Source organism: Bombina bombina, chromosome 5 (genome assembly GCF_027579735.1).
Source record: "Bombina bombina isolate aBomBom1 chromosome 5, aBomBom1.pri, whole genome shotgun sequence".
Classification (NCBI taxonomy): Eukaryota; Metazoa; Chordata; class Amphibia; order Anura; family Bombinatoridae; genus Bombina; species Bombina bombina.
In genome coordinates this window covers 876,746,055-876,765,820 of record NC_069503.1, presented here as the reverse complement: position 1 = coordinate 876,765,820, position 19,766 = coordinate 876,746,055, and the positions used below count along the sequence as shown (strand labels likewise).

The 19,766-nt window shown below is 41.4% G+C and overlaps 1 protein-coding gene across 1 annotated transcript in view; it reads left to right on the top strand.

Annotated features, from left to right (window-relative positions):
• The window catches only part of PRKDC (protein kinase, DNA-activated, catalytic subunit), a 2,064,551-nt gene that overhangs the window by 936,409 nt on the left and 1,108,376 nt on the right, over window positions 1–19,766 (top strand). Inside the window, 1 exon segment of the mRNA XM_053715028.1 lies at window positions 3,308–3,466. Coding sequence (XP_053571003.1) covers window positions 3,308–3,466 — 159 coding nt within the window.

The window sequence follows — 19,766 nt, the reverse complement described above, 5'->3', positions numbered from 1 at the left end:
GAAACTTCCAGAAGAACCTGCGAGGACAGGGTGGTGTCTCAGGCCTTCCCGGTTCCTGTTAAGATGGCAAATATTATTAAGAATGAATGGAAGCGATTAGGTTCTTCTTTTTTCCCTTCTTCTTCCTTTAAGAAACTGTTCCCCATCCCGGACTCTCAGCTGGAGCTTTGGGGTACTGTCCCTAAGGTGGATGGTGCTATCTCCACGCTCGCGAAGCGGACAACTATTCCCCTTGATGATAGTTCGTCGTTTAAGGAGCCCATGGATAAAAAGTTGGAAAACATGTTAAGGAAAATGTTTCAACGCACAGGGTTTGTTTTTCAGCCGGCAGCGTCTGTAGCCGCGGTCGCCGGAGCTGCGACATATTGGTGTTAATCCCTGTGTGAAATGGTCGAGGGGGAGACTTCCATCGATGAAATACAGGATAAGATTAAGGCGCTGAAGATCGCCAATTCTTTCATATGTGATGCTAATGTGCAAATTATTCGCCTGAACGCTAAGGTGTCAGGTTTTTCCGTTTTAGCTCACAGGGCTCTGTGGCTAAAGTCTTGGTCTGCGGACATGACCTCTAAGTCGAGGCTGTTGTCCCTGCCTTTTCAAGGAAAGATTCTGTTCGGTCCAGGATTGGATTCGATCATATCAACGGTTTCGGGAGGCAAGGGAGCTTTCCTACCGCAGGATAAGAAGGGTAAGCCTAAAGAATCTACTTTTCGCCCCTTTCGTGCGGACAAGGCCCAGCGCCTGCAGCCCGTCACAATAGCGGACCAGTTGAAGGGAACTTGGAAACCGGCAAATTCTTGGAACAAGTCTAAGCAGAGCAAGAAGCCCGCCGAGACAAAATCGACATGAAAGGGCGGCCCCCGACCGATTTCTGGACCAAGTAGGAGGCAGATTATCTCTCTTCTCAGAAGCCTGGTTGCAGGACATTCAGGATTCTTGGGTTCTGTACTTTGTCGCCCAGGGCTACAGGATAGGGTTCAGATCCTAGTTCAACAGGGACAGTTCATGACAACCATAGACTTGAAGGACGCTTACCTTCATGTGCCAATCCACAGGGATCACTTAAAGTTCCTGAGATTTGCTTTTCTGGACCAACACTTTCAGTTTGTGGCCCTTCCCTTTGGTCTGGCAATGGCGCAGAGAGTCTTCACGAAGGTTCTGAGGGCACTACTTGTGGTGGCCAGAGGCATTGCTGTGATGCTCTATCTGGACGACATCCTAGTCCAGGTGACGTTGCTCAGTTTCGCAGAGAATCATTTGAGGGCTCTTCTTCTTTTGCTCTAATCTCACGGTTGGAAGATCAACTCAGGAAAGAGTTCCCTGGTTCCCAGCAACAGGGTGGAGTTCCTGGGTACAATAATAGACTCTTTGTCCATGAAAATATTTCTCACAGACCATCGAACGCCAGTGATAGATCTCATGGCGTCCAGACTCAATTGCAAGCTACCCATATACGGGTCGAGGTCCAGGGATCCCCAGGCAGAGCCAATAGATGCCTTAGCGGTGCCTTGGGGGTTTAGCCTAGCTTACACTTTCCACCGTTACCACTTCTACCTTGTGTAGTGGCACGCATCAAACAGGAGCGAGCTTCAGCCATTCTGATTGCTTCAGCGTGGCCGCGGAGGACGTGGTTTGTGGATCTGGTGGGGATGTCATCCTCATCCGCCGTGGAGGTTACCCTGTCGCAGAGATCTGCTGGAACAGGGCCCCTTTCATCATCAATATCTCGATTCTCTGAGGCTTACTGCGTGGAGATTGAACGCCTAGTCTTGGCCAAGAGAGGCTTTTCGGAGAGTGTGATTGATACTCTCATTCAGGCAAGGAAGCCAGTCAGTCGTCGCATCTACCATAAGGTGTGGATGACTTACTTGTCCTGGTGTAAAAAGCGTGGATATCCTTGGAATAAGATGAAGGTATCCATGATTCTATACTTTCTCCAGGACAGTTTGGAGAAGGGTCTTGCTGCTAGTTCCTTAAAGGGACAGATTTTGTCATTGTCAGTCTTGTTGCATAGGAAACTCGCTGAGCTCCCTGACATCCAATCCTTTGTTCAGGCTCTGTCTAGAATCAGGCCTATCTTTAGACAGCCTGCTCCCCATGAAGCTTAAACTTAGTCCTTAAGATTTTACAGAGGGTTCCGTTTGAGCCTATGTTTTCCATTGACATTAAGATTCTGTCCTGGATGGTTCTCTTCCTGTTGGCCATTGCGTCGGCACACAGAGTATCTGAACTGGCTGCCTTGCAATGTGAGCCGCCTTATCTGGTTTTTCATGCGGACAAGGCTGTGCTTCGCACTGGTTTAGGGTTTGTCCCCAAGGTGGTGTCTAAATGGAACATCAGGAGATAGAAGAAGAATCGTTAGGATACAAAGAAGGAACCACTAAGGAGAGGTTACTTCATAATCTGGATGTGGTTCGGCCCTGAAGTTCTATCTTCAGGCTACAAAGGATTTAAGGCAGTCTACATCTCTTTTTGTGATGTATTCTGGGAAGCGCAAGGGAGGAGAGCCTCTTCTATTTCTTTGTCCTTTTGGTTGAGGAGCTTGATTCGCTTGGCCTATGAGTCAGCTGGACATAAGCCTCCTCAGAGGATTACGACTCATTCAACTAGAGCTGTGGCTTCTTTTTGGGCCTTCAAGAATGAGGCCTTTATGGAGCAAATTTTTAAGGTGGCTACCTGGTCCTCCTTACACACTTTTACAAAGTTTACAAATTTGACGTTTTTGCTTCTGCGGAAGATGTTTTTGGGAGAAAGGTTTTGCAGGCTGTGGTTCCCTCAGATTAGGGTCCGCCTTTTCTCTCCCTGTTTCATTCAGTGTCCTCTAGAGCTTGGGTTTATGTTCTCAACAGTAATGAATGAAGCCGTGGACTCTCCTCCTCTTTAGATGGAAAACATAAATTATGCTTACCTGATAATTTCATTTCCATCAAGGGGAGGAGAGTCCACGGCTCCCGCAGTATCTCTGATGGGCGGACCTAAATTTCATTTATCTTCTGGCACCATTTATACCCTGATATTTCTCCTACTGTTTCCTTGTTCCCTCGTTAGAATGACTAGGGGATAAGGGAAGCGGGGGAGGTATTTAAGCCTTTGGCTGGGGTGTCTTTGCCTCCTCCTTGTGGCCAGGTTCTTAATTCCCAACAGTAATGAATGAACCCGTGGACTCTCCTCCATTCGATGAAAATTAAATTATCAAGAAAGCATAATTTATGTTTGTATCCCTTTATTTTTATAGTAACTAATATTGTTTTTGCATAGCACAATAGAAAAGGTTTTGTCTCGACATAATCATTTGTGTTTTTAAAAGATTTCAGGTTCCCATTTTAATACTGGCACAAGACTGCTGTCGGTTGTTTACAAAGGGATAGCTCCTGGTGAGGAAAGAAAGTCTCTGCCATCATTAGGCATCAGCAGTAAGCGTCTTGCTGATCAAATTCTACAACTTTCTTTCAGTTTTGGTGGACAGGCAAGTTTTTGCATACAATCATTTTATATATGTTTAATAGTGAGTTATTCTTAATTGATTAATTACTGTATTATAATGTATTAAATATATTAAATCCATGAAGTCAAAACTAGATAATGTTCTAAGAATAAGGTTATATTGAATGCAATTAATTTTAACCAACATTTCTGAAATTTGCAATTGTTCTTAATAATATTGGCCTATCCCTGGTTACACAACATTTACGCATCAGTTATCATTCTCAACAACAAAAATCTGTCTCAACACTTTTATATATCTAATTACATTGATTTATCCTGAAAAGACAATTCTGTAAAGTTTTAAATTTAATGATTATTAAAATTATAACACAAAGCACCCAAAAGCACTGAAGGCCTTTGAGGAGAAACTGCAAAGAAAAGATTTCAATCAACAGCTCTGTAAGAAATAGCGCTTTACAGGAGCAGCAGAGAAGTGTAGGTCGAGACTACATTACTATTTTTTCTCTCATTGAATTGAGACGTGGTTGAAAGCACTACATGACATTTTAAGATTTCACCTTAGAATTCAGAGACTTTATGGTTATTTATTTTAGGCCGCTGAGGCTATTTTATATTTCTTTCCTAAGATATGGAGAGTCCACAACGTCATTCAATGACTAGTGGGAATATCACTCTGGGCCAGCAGGAGGAGGCAAATAGCACCTCAGAAAAACTGTTAAGTGTCACTCCCCTACCCATAATCCCCAGTCATTCTCTTTGCCTCTGTCAGTGGAGGAGGTGAAGTTTGGTGTCTGAAGAAATTAATTCCTTTTTAGGGTACTTTTTCCTGAGTCCATGTCAATCTCTTCAGTAGAGTAGTGATGGAGAGTAGTGATGGCTTTTAAGCAGTTAGGAAGTTTGGAGGTAGTCCTTGCTTTGTTTACTAAAACATTGCTGCTCATGATACAGAGATGGTTACGCTGTTCTTTCTTTTTCTACCGGTCTCTGTAAGTAGTATGTATCCTTTCACGCCTTGTGAGCTGTCTTCCTTCCGGACAGCTAGCCTGCAGGTAAGTGCTTTTGTCTTCTAGGTCTTGGAGACTTGCACTTCAGAAGAATGTGTCATATGAGACATTTTTAAAATCCTTTATACAGGATTTTCTTTGGCAGTGGGCAGGCACATTATGTATGTAGAGACTAGGGATTAATCTTCCCTTTATTGGGAGGTTTTTCCTCTTTATGCTAAATTTGTTGAAATACTTTAATAGTATGTATGTGGCTTATGTTTTATACAGGGATTTATGTATACACTTAAAATTTGGCAGTTGGTTTTCTTTGCTTGCTTAGCTAGAACAGCCTAACTGACAGACTGCTTGAGCGTTTGTGTAAATTAAGCTCTGGTGTTGTAGGCAGAGGGAAATGTGCGCCTTTTACTTGCCATGTAGTTTCCTCATGTGACTTCTCTCTGCTGTCGTATATATACATGGAGCGAAGCGGCGTCATTGAATTTCAGTCTCTTCAGTGTCGATCTACTATATGATCGTTTTAAAGACTTCTGGCAGCCAAATTGTGTATAACTGTGACGGTAAGGCACCTCAGTCTGTCTGAGGTGTAGGGGGCCTGATTGGTTTATTATTTGAAAGAATTTTTGCATAACGTTAAGCGGCTGTGGTATTAAAAAAATGTAAAGTGACAGTGTATTAAAAAAAATTCTACAGTTTGGGGAATTTTTTATTTAGTATTATGGACATGGACCAAGACTGTGCCTTTTGACAAATGCTTGTTATGCCTTGAGGCACAAATGCTTGTTATGCCTATGCAAGTCTGTGCTGCATGCTTAGCTAGAACACTTCAATTTAAAGATAAATTGTTGCCCTCTGAGCCCAATGTCTCTCAGGATGATGCTGTTCAGGCAATGTCACAACTTTCTCCTCAAACGTCCCAAGCCTCTATTGCGTCACATAAAGTGCCCTGCAGTTCCTCTCAGCCTCCTGGCTGCACAGGTATCTTCTGCGGTATCTGTGGCATTATCTGCTTTTCCTATGTTGGGAAAACGCAAGAGGGAAATTAGACATTCAGATAGTAAGGTTTCTGTTCCACCTACTGCTACGCAGATTGCCCTCCCTCATAAGTCTGATGAGGAGGATACGTCGGTAGCCTCTAAGGGTGAAATCTCAGGTTCAGACAGTTTTATTCCTTCATCTGATACTGAAGAAGTAAACTTCAGATTTAAACTTGAACACCTTCATGTACTGTTAAGGGACGACTCCGATACTTCTGTCATTGTCAACCCTAAGAAGTCTAGTAAACTTAATAAATACTATGATGTTTCTTCCTCTGTCACAGTTTTTCCTGTCCCCGACCGTGTTACGGAGATTATTTCACTGGAATGGGAGAAGCTAGGGATTCCTTTCTCCCCGTCTCCTGTATTTAAAAAGATGTTTCCTGTTGCTGTCTCCATTAAAGATACTTGGATCACGGTGCCTAAATTAGAAGGGGCTATTTCTACTCTGGCTAAGAGAACTACGATCCCTATAGAGGATAACTACTCCTTTAAGGATCCCATGGACAAAAAGCTCAAAGCTTATTTGAAGAAGATGTATGTTCATCAAGGTCTTCAATGTCAACCTTCAGTTTGTATTGCCACAGTAGCAAGCGAGGCATCTTATTGGTGCAACGCCTTCTCTGAGGAGGCAAAGACACCCCAGCCAAATGCTTGAAATACCTCCCCTACTTCCCTCATCCCCCAGTCATTCTTTACCTTTCGTCACAGGAGGTTAGCAGAGAAGTGTCAGAAGTTCGAGTTAAGTCTCTTATGGAGGGTAGTACTCTTCGAAATGGACTGGGGTTTTAAGTAGTCCTTTCAGCCTCTCAGTGAGAGCATGGATGAATGTCCGGAGATGCAGGGAGAGTTTTTCTGCGAAACCATCCCGACTCATATTAACAGCTCTTTGACAATCAGTGTTGGCACGTGTCGCTGCCTGCCTTTGTTCACTTAAGTCCATGTCAGGAGTGAGGCGACTATCTGTCACACTTGAAGGGCCATGTTCCTGTTCCACGATGTAGTTTCCGGTAAGATTGTTTCATTTTACTTCATTATGTGAATGTGATGTTAACATAAAGGTAGGGTCCAGTGGGACTCCTTTTATCTTAAAAAAAAGAATCATGGGTTAATATCCCCTAAGGGGGGCTATTGAACATCGGGTCTTTAATCATGTTTATGTGGTTCTATCTGCTGATGTATAGTATTACTTTAGGCTCATGGCTTTTCGGAACATTAACGACCTTATTGCATTTGGCGCAATCTTTGGATTTGCGTGCTGTTGTATGACTTGCACGGTGCACCTTGTGACTGGATGCGGTTACGTTGTTTTTTTTTCACTTCCGTATGCTGACCATGTGGCGATAGAGAGTCTGATCGTGGGTTGTCTTGTTCATAGGAGGTGGTGAGTGCCCCAGCCATTGGGGGTGTAAAGAAGGTGTCAGTTACTGTTTGTCATTCTTGTAATCCCGTGATGGAGGATTCTGACTTTTTAGACATGGGTGTCTCTGATGTGGAGAATGTGTCTTGTGATGAATATGAAAAGGCCCGGGTTATCCATGCCCATCAATTATGTTCCGATTGCAGTTCCAAAGTACTCTCTTCTCCTGATTCAGGTTCCTCAGGGTGCGTTAAGCCATCCACCCCAAGAATGCTAGGTCCTGCAAGGCGTGTGTCCCAGAAACTCCCTTTGCTACTCAAGCAGGTGTCACTTTGGTCTTTACTCCTTCTCCGGAAGGTGGTCTGTTCCTCCAGAGGTTACGGCACGGTTCCGCATGGCCATATCTGCGGCCTTGGCGCATTTGTATCTCCCAAGTTAAATCTTGTTAACCAGGGCCTTCTGTGGGGTGGTGTTGCCCGATTTAGTTCGGCCTCCTGGGGAAGTGGGGGCCTCTGAGGCATCAGGGGCCCCAACCTTGGGGCCGGAGTCGTTTGTCGATCCGGCAAGGGATAATTTTGCCTTCCGCTATAGGTTGGCACGTCTTCGTGTCCTACTAAGACATGTTTTGGCGTTGCTAGAGGATCCCAGTCCTAGTGGGCCGAGGGATTTGAGGCCTTAGATGCCGGATGGCAACCTGGATAGGTGGTTGGGGATGAAGCTAATCTTCTTGTCGCCTCGGTTTTTTTCTTTATTTTATGTATCGGTTCCAGTTCTGAGCTTGGGTGAAGGGGGGCTTCTTATAATCTGGTTCGGTTGGGTGTACCCCTTTTTTTCCCTTGGGCGTTCACCCACAGGTGCTGCCTTACTTTTAATTTAGATCCGGAAGGATGTATTTTATTTATATCAAGAACATATGAGTAAAAGAGAAGCAAAACAGATACGTTGCTTCAAAAAAACTGGGAATTCAGCACTCTTTTATGAAAGTATACACAGCTCTATATTAAACAGAGTAAGAATTTATTGGTACAGAAAATTTGCTACATAGACACACTTCATCCCCTGGCAATTATAAACTGGTGCGTAGGCCAATACAGCCTAAACTGATACAAAGTGTCTAGTGAGATAATAATAAAATATTCACATGTGTTACACATAGAAAACCTGACCGGTCAGGATAGCACCTTCAGATACGTATCCACAAATTAATAGAACTTATAGAGATGTATGTAGGAAAAACACACCCAACTGCTCACAGAACCCCCACAGTTATGAGTGGAGGATAAGACCTGGACAGATGACCGAGGGGATCTAGGTTTACAAATTTACACCCTATATGCTATGCAGTAGAGAATACAGTGTTAGCACATTAAGCATGCTCTATATACAATCAAAACATGAGAATCGATCAATGTATAGAGTAATATAGTGATCCACACAGCTACACCCTGCTGCTCACAGACCCCATATAAGTATAAACGAGACTCAGTCTGGGCAGGTAATCTATTGGGATCCAAGTTGTGGGAATAGATTACTCTATGTGTGTAGACATACAGCCTAAATAGTGATTTCACACATCCTTAAAGCCAACTATTACATAGTCAAAAGACAACATTAAATATAAGGAGAGTCCCTTGAGCATCCGTTTAAAGTTCCTTGTAACAAGCATGCAAGTTTAAGTATTGAAGGAATCATAGGGAGTTATCTTATATTACTTGAAAACAAATGTAGGCTGCGGATGCAGAGAGCGACGCCTCAATAGGCGTTTCTGTGGCTGTAAGGTATCAACTGTATTCGTATATTGCTTACTTTTCAGCTACAGTGTCACACAATACTGCACCTTCATAGTTCTGGGTAGTTGCTGCTAAAGCTAGAGGCCATGGTCCCCCATATTCATCTGTGTATTATCCGGACTTGAGGCTTCACCGAGTGCCGCTGCAAGTAAACAAACCGCTCAACATTCAAGCGGTGTTGGGGGAGGTACTGAGCGTTCCATGTTCCAGTCAGCTGATGCCGATGCGCGTTTCACCCCCTCAACTTTTTGTGTGTGCTAATTAAGGGTAGGAGGTCTGGGATCAGTTAGTCTTTTCGCCTGTCTGTGGTCAGGAAACTGACCATTTAGCCTTCCAGCGTGGGGTCTGGTTGTCAGGCCTGTCTACGGACTACCTTGTGATTTAAGGGTAGTGGTGGCCCTTTCCTACACCAGTCGGGAGTTATTTTTAGACTCTTGGGTTTGTGGATGTTGCTAGGTACTTTACATCTAAGGACTTTAGATGGCGGAAGGCTCTGTCTGGGTGCGTCCTAACCAATATTGGCAGACGGTTGGCATCTAGTAGGGTGTTTTCCGTTGTTTAATCTTCTTCTCAACTAGGGTGGGGAAGGGATGTTTACATGTTCTCCTTAGTTGGAGGTACCTCAGTATCTGTAAAGGGCTCGTGGGTCCTTATTTTTCTCGCCTCATAGTGTTTTTCCCCTCTCTTGCATTCTCAGTATCACAGAATTGATTACTGGATTCGGAATGCTGTGGGTCAGAGTGCTTTCGTCCCTTGAGGAGTGTTCCTTCTTATGAAAGGCTGCAGTGTAGGGTTCCTTAGACCCGAGCATGAGGTTCGTGTCACAGTTCAGGGTAACATGCTAATTTTTTAGTAGTGGTCAGAGTTCTACTCTGGGGCTTTGATGCCTCATAGATCCATCCTTTTTTCTTCTGAAGTTCTGAGACTCTTGTCTGCAAAAGGTCTTTCACTAACCTTGGGGCTTGTACCGTTATCCTGGAAGGAAGATCGGGTATCAGTCTGCTTTACAGCATGGATCGTTTACTTTTATGAATCTGCCGGCCCCTTTGTTGGGGGTACTCTTAGTGTCCATCTCTCTACTGTAGGCGGCTGTTGCCAGGATGGATCACTCCTTGGAGTCCAGAATTGTCTGTTTGGGAGCTGATGTCGAGATTTTTTCAGCACTTTTCAGTGGGATGAGTCCCACAATGGTTTAAGACGGCTTTGTTGCCTGTGGAAGTGTCATCGCGAGTTTGCCATAGGTGGCTCTGTGCCCTCTTGGAGAGCTCTTTTTAAGCTGCTGGGACGGTTTTCCTGTCTCTGCTTGTCTATGCTTAACCTGACAGGTCTTGTCTCGGTTACAAAGGGAAACTCACATTTTTTCTGGTACACCATAGTTGATATGTTGCTGTGACAGGGATGGTGGGTGGCTTTCTGGTCATATTAGTGACATTTTATCCTGACTATGGACTTATCTTCTGGTCCTTGTCCTCCTTGGGAGTTTGTTCCCTGGACAGTGGTCCTGCAGCGACCTCGGGTTGCTTTAAGTTAATTGATCTTTCATGTAATTGGCAAGAGTCCATGAGCTTAGTGACAATCCTAACAGGAGGGGCAAAGTTTCCCAAACCTCAAAATGCCTATAAATACACCCCCCCACCACGCCCACAATTCAGTTTTTACAAACTTTGCTTCCTATGGAGGTGGTGAAGTAAGTTTGTGCTAGATTTCTACGTTGATATGCACTTCTCAGTTTTTTTGAAGCCCGGTTCCTCTCAGAGTGCAGTGAATGACAGAGGGATGTGAAGGGAGTATTACCTATTGAATACAATGGTCATCCTAACGGGGATCTATTTCGCGGGAGCGCAAAATGCTATAATTTATTGCGTCATTTTTGGCGCAAGACTTTTTTGGCGCAATAATTACGTTTGTTGATGTAATTTTATAATTTCCGGCGTCTTAGTTTGCGCCAGGTTTTTTCACATGGTTGCGTCATCTATTACGCTCGTGTTTGTTGCAGACGTTTTTGGCGCCAAAAAATATTTTTGTCAGTTATGGGCGTCATACTTGGCGCCAAACTTTTGGCATTATTTAAAACTTTGTTTCTTTTTGCTTCTGGTTTCCAGAGGCTTATTTTGTTTTGCATTTTTTCCCATTCCTGAAACTGTCGTATAAGGAAATTGATATTTTGCTTTATATGTTGTTTTTTCTCTTACATTTGCAAGATATCTCAAAACTGTTCCTGTATCAGAAAACACTGTTGGATTCCTGCTGACTGATATCAGTCCTACCAAAGCTAAGTTCATTTATTTAAATTTTATGAATTTTTATCTTTAGCTATGGTTTGTAATAAGTTATCATGATAAACTTTCACATGCAGAGAAAATATCCATCAGTATTTATGCATTGTCTATTGCGATTCTAATGTACAAGATATACCTGGGAATTTTTAAGAATATTTTTCTTATTCTATTCAGAAGGCTTTGTCTGCCATTCCACCTTCTAATAAAATGTATAGTTTTTTTTTAAACTTCTCATTTAGTTGATGAATTTTCAAATGACCGACAACATACTGAATTATCCTTCTCTGATAAGGATTTATCTGATTCAGAATATCCTTTATCAGATATTGACACTAACAAATCTACTTTTTTATTTTTAAATTGAGTACATTTGTTCTTTGTTGTTAAGTGTTGATTGTATTGGATATTAAGGAGACTGGTCCTCTTGATTTTAAGGCTTGCTAACATTTTAATTCTGTTTATTAACCTCCTGTGGTTACTTCATAGGTTTTTTTCCAGTTCCTAATAGTCAGGAATGGAATAGGACTGGTAATTCTTTTTATTCCTTCTTTAAGGTTTTAAAATTGTATCCCTTTGCCAGCAGTTAGTTTGGAGTTTTGGGAAAAGATCCCCAATGTTAATGGGGCTATCTCTACTCTTGCTAAACGTACTACTATTCCAATGAAAAAAGATCCTTCAGATGGGAAACTTGTATCTTATCTAAGGAAAATTTATTTATTTGCATGTCCTTTTCTTAGGCCTGCAATTTATTTGGCTGATGTTGCAGCTGTTTCATCTTTTTTGGTTGGAAACTTTAGTGCAACAAGTATCGGATTATGATTTGTTTTAGCATTGTTGACTTGATTCAACATGCTAATGATTTCATTTGTGATGCCATTTTTTGATATTATCAAAATTGAGGTTAAGTCAATGTCTTTAGCTATTTTAGCTAAAAGAACTTTGTGGCTTAAATCTTGGAATGCTGATTTGATTTCTAAATTCAGATTTCTATTTTTCCTTCCAAGGTAATTTATTTGGTTCACAGTTGGATTCATTACTTTCATCTGTTACTGTGGGGAAGGGAGTTTTTTTTTTGCCTCAAGATTAAGTTCTAAGGGTAAATCTTAAGCTTATAACTGTTTTTGTTCTTTATAAGGAACAGAAACCTAATTCTTCCCCAAGTAATATGTTTCTATTTGGAAGCTTTTTTCATAATGGAATGAATTCAAGCCATTTAAGAGTTCAAAGCCAGCCCCCAAATTTGCCTGAAGGTGCGGCCCTTTTTCCAGCTTAGCTGGTAGGGGGCAGGTTAAGTTTTTTCTAAAGTTGTTTGGTTCAATTAGTTCCAAATTTCTTAGATTGGGGTACAGAATAGGATTCAGAGTAAGACCGTCTGTGAGAGGTTTTTTTCTCTATCACATATTCCAGCAATCCCAGTAAAAGCTCAGACTTTCCTGAAGTGCTTTTCAGATTAGGAGTTATCTGGGGTATTCATACCAGTTCCGTTTCAGGAACGGGGTCTGGGGTTTTATTCAGAACTATTCATTGTCCCAAAGAAAGAAAATCTTTTGAATTGTCATGTAAGAGTTCCATCTTTCAGAATGGTGATTATAAGGTCTATTCTGCCTTTTGTTCAGCAAGGGCATTATTTGCCCACAATAGACTTACAGGATGCATAGCTTCATATTCTGTTTCATTCAGATTATTTTCATTTTCTGAGATTCTCTTTTTTTAGACAAGCATTACCAATTTGTTGTTCTTCCTTTCCGGTTTAGCGACAGATCTATGAATCTTTTCAAAGGTTCTCGGTGTTTCCTTATTTGGACGATATCTTGGTACTTGCTCAGTCTTTTCGTTCTGCAGAATCTCATACAATTCACTTCTGTTGTTTCTTCAAAGACATGGTTGGAGGATCTTTTTACCAAAAAGTTCCTTGATTCCTCAGACAAGGGTCACCTTTTTGAGGTTTCCAGATAGATTGTGTCAATGTCTTTGTCTCTAACAGACAAGAGACTATATTGGGTTCAGCTTGTTGGAACCTTCAGTCTCTATTATTTCCTTCAGTAGCTATATGTATGGAATTTTAGGTCTCATGACTGCAGCATCGGACTTGATTCCTTTTGCTCGTTTTCATATGAGACCTCTCCAGTTTTTAATGCTGAATTAATGGTGCAGGGATTATTCTAGGATATCACATTTAATATCCTTGAATCCCAATATTTAACTATCTCTGACTTGGTGGTTAGATCACCATCGTATAGTTCTACGGGTCTCTTTGGTTCATCCAACCTGGACCGTGATCACAAGCTGTCTGGGGATCTCTGACAGCACAAGGGGTTGGGAAATCTCAAGAGGCGAGATTAACGATCAATATTTCGGAACTCGGAACGTGCGATTCTCAGAGCTCTTCAGTTTTGGCTTCTATTGAAGAGAGACGTTTATTGGTTTTCAGACAGACATGTCACAACTGTGGCGTATGTCAATCATCAGGGTGGGACTCACAGTCCTCAAGCTATGAAAAGAAGTATCTCTGATACTTGCTTAGGCAGAATCCAGCTCCTGTCTAATTTATGTGGTCCATTTCCCAGTTATAGACAATTGGGAAGCGGATTATCTCAGTCGTCAAGCTTTACATCCGGGAGAGTGGTCTCTTCACCCAGATGTGTTTTTTTCAAATTGTTCAGATGTGGGGGCTTCCAGAAATAGATCTGATGGCATCTCATCTAAACAAGTAACTTCCCAGGTACCTATCCAGGTCCAAGGATCCTCAGGCGGAAGCAGTGGATGCATGACACTTCCTTGGAGTTATCAACCTGCCTATATTTTTCCGCCTTTAGTTCTTCTTCCAAAAGTGATTTCTTTCATGTAATTAACAAGAGTCCATGAGCTAGTGACGTATGGGATATACATTCCTACCAGGAGGGGCAAAGTTTCCCAAACCTTAAAATGCCTATAAATACACCCCTCACCACACCCACAAATCAGTTTTACAAACTTTGCCTCCAAGGGAGGTGGTGAAGTAAGTTTGTGCTAGATTCTACGTTGATATGCGCTCCGCAGCAAGTTGGAGCCCGGTTTTCCTCTCAGCGTGCAGTGAATGTCAGAGGGATGTGAAGAGAGTATTGCCTATTGAATGCAGTGATCTCCTTCTACGGGGTCTATTTCATAAGGTTCTCTGTTATCGGTCGTAGAGATTCATCTCTTACCTCCCTTTTCAGATCGACGATATACTCTTATATTTACCATTTCCTCTACTGATTCTCGTTTCAGTACTGGTTTGGCTTTCTACAAACATGTAGATGAGTGTCCTGGGGTAAGTAAGTCTTATTTTCTGTGACACTCTAAGCTATGGTTGGGCACTTTATTTATAAAGTTCTAAATATATGTATTCAAACATTTATTTGCCTTGACTCAGAATGTTCAACTTTCCTTATTTCCAGACAGTCAGTTTCATATTTGGGATTATGCATTGAATTTATCATATTTTTCTTACCTCAAAAATTTGACTTTTTTCCCTGTGGGCTGTTAGGCTCGCGGGGGCTGAAAATGCTTCATTTTATTGCGTCATTCTTGGCGCGGACTTTTTTGGCGCAAAAAATTCTTTTCCGTTTCCGGCGTCATACGTGTCGCCGGAAGTTGCGTCATTTTTTGACGTTATTTTGCGCCAAAAATGTCGGCGTTCCGGATGTGGCGTCATTTTTGGCGCCAAAAGCATTTAGGCGCCAAATAATGTGGGCGTCTTATTTGGCGCTAAAAAATATGGGCGTCGCTTTTGTCTCCACATTATTTCAGTCTCATTTTTCATTTGCTTCTGGTTGCTAGAAGCTTGATGTTTGGCATTTTTTCCCATTCCTGAAACTGTCTTATAAGGAATTTGATCTATTTTGCTTTATATGTTGTTTTTTCTCTTACATATTGCAAGATGTCTCACGTTGCATCTGAGCCAGAAGATACTACAGGAAAACCACTGCCTGCTGGATCTACCAAAGCTAAGTGTATCTGCTGTAAACTTTTGGTAGCTATTTCTCCAGCTGTTGTTTGTAATAATTGTCATGACAAACTTGTTAAAGCAGATAATATTTCCTTTAGTGATGTACCATTGCCTGTTGCAGTTCCCTCAACATCTAAGGTGCAGAATGTTCCTGATAACATAAGAGATTTTGTTTCTGAATCCATAAAGAAGGCTTTGTCTGTTATTTCTCCTTCTAGTAAACGTAAAAAGTCTTTTAAATCTTCTCTCTCTACAGATGAATTTTTAAATGAACACCATCATTCTGATTCTTTGGACTCTTCTGGTTCAGAGGATTCTATCTCAGAGATTGATGCTGATAAATCTTCATATTTATTTAAGATGGAATTTATTCGCTCTTTACTTAAAGAAGTACTAATTGCTTTGGAAATAGAGGATTCTAGTCCTCTTGATACTAATTCTATACGTTTGGATAAGGTTTTTAAAGCTCCTGCGGTTATTCCAGAAGTCTTTCCTGTTCCTAATGCTATTTCTGCAGTAATTTCCAAGGAATGGGATAAATTGGGTAATTCATTTACTCCTTCTAAACGTTTTAAGCAATTATATCCTGTTCCGCCTGACAGGTTAGAATTTTGGGACAAAATCCCTAAAGTTGATGGGGCTATTTCTACCCTTGCTAAACGTACTACCATTCCTACGTCAGATGGTACCTCGTTTAAGGATCCTTTAGATAGAAAAATTGAATCTTTTCTAAGAAAAGCTTATCTATGTTCAGGTAATCTTCTTAGACCTGCTATATCATTGGCTGATGTTGCTGCAGCTTCAACTTTTTGGTTGGAAACTCTAGCGCAACAAGTAACAAATCGTGATTCTCATGATATTATTATTCTTCTCCAGCATGCTAATAATTTCATCTGTGATGCCATTTTTGATATTATTAGAGTTGATGTTAGGTTTATGTCTCTGGCTATCTTAGCCAGAAGAGCTTTATGGCTTAAGACCTGGAATGCTGATATGGCTTCTAAATCAACTCTACTTTCCATTTCTTTCCAGGGAAACAAATTATTTGGTTCTCAGTTGGATTCTATTATTTCAACTGTTACTGGTGGGAAAGGAACTTTTTTACCACAGGATAAAAAGTCTAAAGGTAAAAACAGGGCTAACAATCGTTTTCGTTGCTTTCGTTTCAACAAAGAACAAAAGCCTGATCCTTCGTCCTCAGGAGCAGTTTCAGTTTGGAAACCATCTCCAGTCTGGAATAAATCCAAGCCTGCTAGAAAGGCAAAACCTGCTTCTAAGTTCACATGAAGGTACGGCCCTCATTCCAGTTCAGCTGGTAGGGGGCAGGTTACGTTTTTTCAAAGAAATTTGGATCAATTCTGTTCACAATCTTTGGATTCAGAACATTGTTTCAGAAGGGTACAGAATTGGTTTCAAGATGAGACCTCCTGCAAAGAGATTTTTTCTTTCCCGTGTCCCAGTAAATCCAGTGAAAGCTCAAGCATTTCTGAATTGTGTTTCAGATCTAGAGTTGGCTGGAGTAATTATACCAGTTCCAGTTCCGGAACAGGGGATGGGGTTTTATTCAAATCTCTTCATTGTACCAAAGAAGGAGAATTCCTTCAGACCAGTTCTGGATCTAAAATTATTGAATCGTTATGTAAGGATACCAACGTTCAAGATGGTAACTGTAAGGACTATATTGCCTTTTGTTCAGCAAGGGAATTATATGTCCACAATAGATTTACAGGATGCATATCTGCATATTCCGATTCATCCAGATCATTATCAGTTCCTGAGATTCTCTTTTCTAGACAAGCATTACCAATTTGTGGCTCTACCGTTTGGCCTTGCTACAGCTCCAAGAATTTTCACAAAGATTCTCGGTGCCCTTCTGTCTGTAATCAGAGAACAGGGTATTGTGGTATTTCCTTATTTGGACGATATCTTGGTACTTGCTCAGTCTTTACATTTAGCAGAGTCTCATACGAATCGACTTGTGTTGTTTCTTCAAGATCATGGTTGGAGGATCAATTTACCAAAAGTTCTTTGATTCCTCAAACAAGGGTAACCTTTTTGGGTTTCCAGATAGATTCAGTGTCCATGACTCTGTCTTTAACAGACAAGAGACGTCTAAAATTGATTACAGCTTGTCGAAACCTTCAGTCTCAATCATTCCCTTCGGTAGCCTTATGCATGGAAATTCTAGGTCTTATGACTGCTGCATCGGACGCGATCCCCTTTGCTCGTTTTCACATGCGACCTCTTCAGCTCTGTATGCTGAACCAATGGTGCAGGGATTACACGAAGATATATCAATTAATATCTTTAAAACCGATTGTTCGACACTCTCTAACGTGGTGGACAGATCACCTTCGTTTAATTCAGGGGGCTTCTTTTGTTCTTCCGACCTGGACTGTAATTTCAACAGATGCAAGTCTCACAGGTTGGGGAGCTGTGTGGGGATCTCTGACGGCACAAGGAGTTTGGGAATCTCAGGAGGTGAGATTACCGATCAATATCTTGGAACTCCGTGCAGTTTTCAGAGCTCTTCAGTTTTGGCCTCTTCTGAAGAGAGAATCGTTCATTTGTTTTCAGACAGACAATGTCACAACTGTGGCATACATCAATCATCAAGGAGGGACTCACAGTCCTCTGGCTATGAAAGAAGTATCTCGAATTTTGGTTTGGGCGGAATCCAGCTCCTGTCTAATCTCTGCGGTTCATATCCCAGGTGTAGACAATTGGGAAGCGGATTATCTCAGTCGCCAAACGTTGCATCCGGGCGAATGGTCTCTTCACCCAGAGGTATTTCTTCAGATTGTTCAAATGTGGGGGCTCCCAGAGATAGATCTGATGGCCTCTCATCTAAACAAGAAACTTCCCAGGTATCTGTCCAGATCCCGGGATCCTCAGGCGGAGGCAGTGGATGCATTATCACTTCCTTGGAAGTATCATCCTGCCTATATCTTTCCGCCTCTAGTTCTTCTTCCAAGAGTAATCTCCAAGATTCTGAGGGAATGCTCGTTTGTTCTGCTAATAGCTCCGGCATGGCCTCACAGGTTTTGGTATGCGGATCTTTTCCGGATGGCATCTTGCCAACCATGGACTCTTCCGTTAAGACCAGACCTTCTGTCACAAGGTCCTTTTTTCCATCCGGATCTGAAATCCTTAAATTTAAAGGTATGGAGATTGAACGCTTGATTCTTGGTCAAAGAGGTTTCTCTGACTCCGTGATTAATACTATGTTACAGGCTCGTAAATCTGTATCTCGAGAGATATATTATAGAGTCTGGAAGACTTATATTTCTTGGTGTCTTTCTCATCATTTTTCTTGGCATTCTTTTAGAATACCGAGAATTTTACAGTTTCTTCAGGATGGTTTAGATAAGGGTTTGTCCGCAAGTTCTTTGAAAGGACAAATCTCCGCTCTTTCTGTTCTTTTTCACAGAAAGATTGCTATTCTTCCTGATATTCATTGTTTTGTACAAGCTTTGGTTCGTATAAAACCTGTCATTAAGTCAATTTCTCCTCCTTGGAGTTTGAATTTGGTTCTGGGAGCTCTTCAAGCTCCTCCGTTTGAACCTATGCATTCATTGGACATTAAATTACTTTCTTGGAAAGTTTTGTTCCTTTTGGCCATCTCTTCTGCTAGAAGAGTTTCTGAATTATCTGCTCTTTCTTGTGAGTCTCCTTTTCTGATTTTTCATCAGGATAAGGCGGTGTTGCGAACTTCTTTTGAATTTTTACCTAAAGTTGTGAATTCCAACAACATTAGTAGAGAAATTGTGGTTCCTTCATTATGTCCTAATCCTAAGAATTCTAAGGAGAAATCGTTGCATTCTTTGGATGTTGTTAGAGCTTTGAAATATTATGTTGAAGCTACGAAATCTTTCCGTAAGACTTCTAGTCTATTTGTTATCTTTTCCGGTTCTAGGAAAGGCCAGAAAGCTTCTGCCATTTCTTTGGCATCTTGGTTGAAATCTTTAATTCATCTTGCCTATGTTGAGTCGGGTAAAATTCCGCCTCAGAGAATTACAGCTCATTCTACTAGGTCAGTATCTACTTCCTGGGCGTTTAGGAATGAAGCTTCGGTTGACCAGATCTGCAAAGCAGCAACTTGGTCCTCTTTGCATACTTTTACTAAATTCTACCATTTTGATGTATTTTCTTCTTCTGAAGCAGTTTTTGGTAGAAAAGTTCTTCAGGCAGCGGTTTCAGTTTGAATCTTCTGCTTATGTTTTTTGTTAAACTTTATTTTGGGTGTGGATTATTTTCAGCAGGAATTGGCTGTCTTTATTTTATCCCTCCCTCTCTAGTGACTCTTGTGTGGAAAGATCCACATCTTGGGTAGTCATTATCCCATACGTCACTAGCTCATGGACTCTTGTTAATTACATGAAAGAAAACATAATTTATGTAAGAACTTACCTGATAAATTCATTTCTTTCATATTAACAAGAGTCCATGAGGCCCACCCTTTTTTGTGGTGGTTATGATTTTTTTGTATAAAGCACAATTATTCCAATTCCTTATTTTATATGCTTCGCACTTTTTTTCTTATCACCCCACTTCTTGGCTATTCGTTAAACTGATTTGTGGGTGTGGTGAGGGGTGTATTTATAGGCATTTTAAGGTTTGGGAAACTTTGCCCCTCCTGGTAGGAATGTATATCCCATACGTCACTAGCTCATGGACTCTTGTTAATATGAAAGAAATGAATTTATCAGGTAAGTTCTTACATAAATTATGTTTTTCATAATCATCATGGAGCAATCGTTTTAGCTGCTGGTGGCTCCAGCATGGCCGCTCAGGTTTTGGTATGTGGTTCTTGTTCGGATGTCCAGTTGCCAACCTTGGCCACTTCCATTAAGGCCAGACCTTATATCTCAAGGTTCAT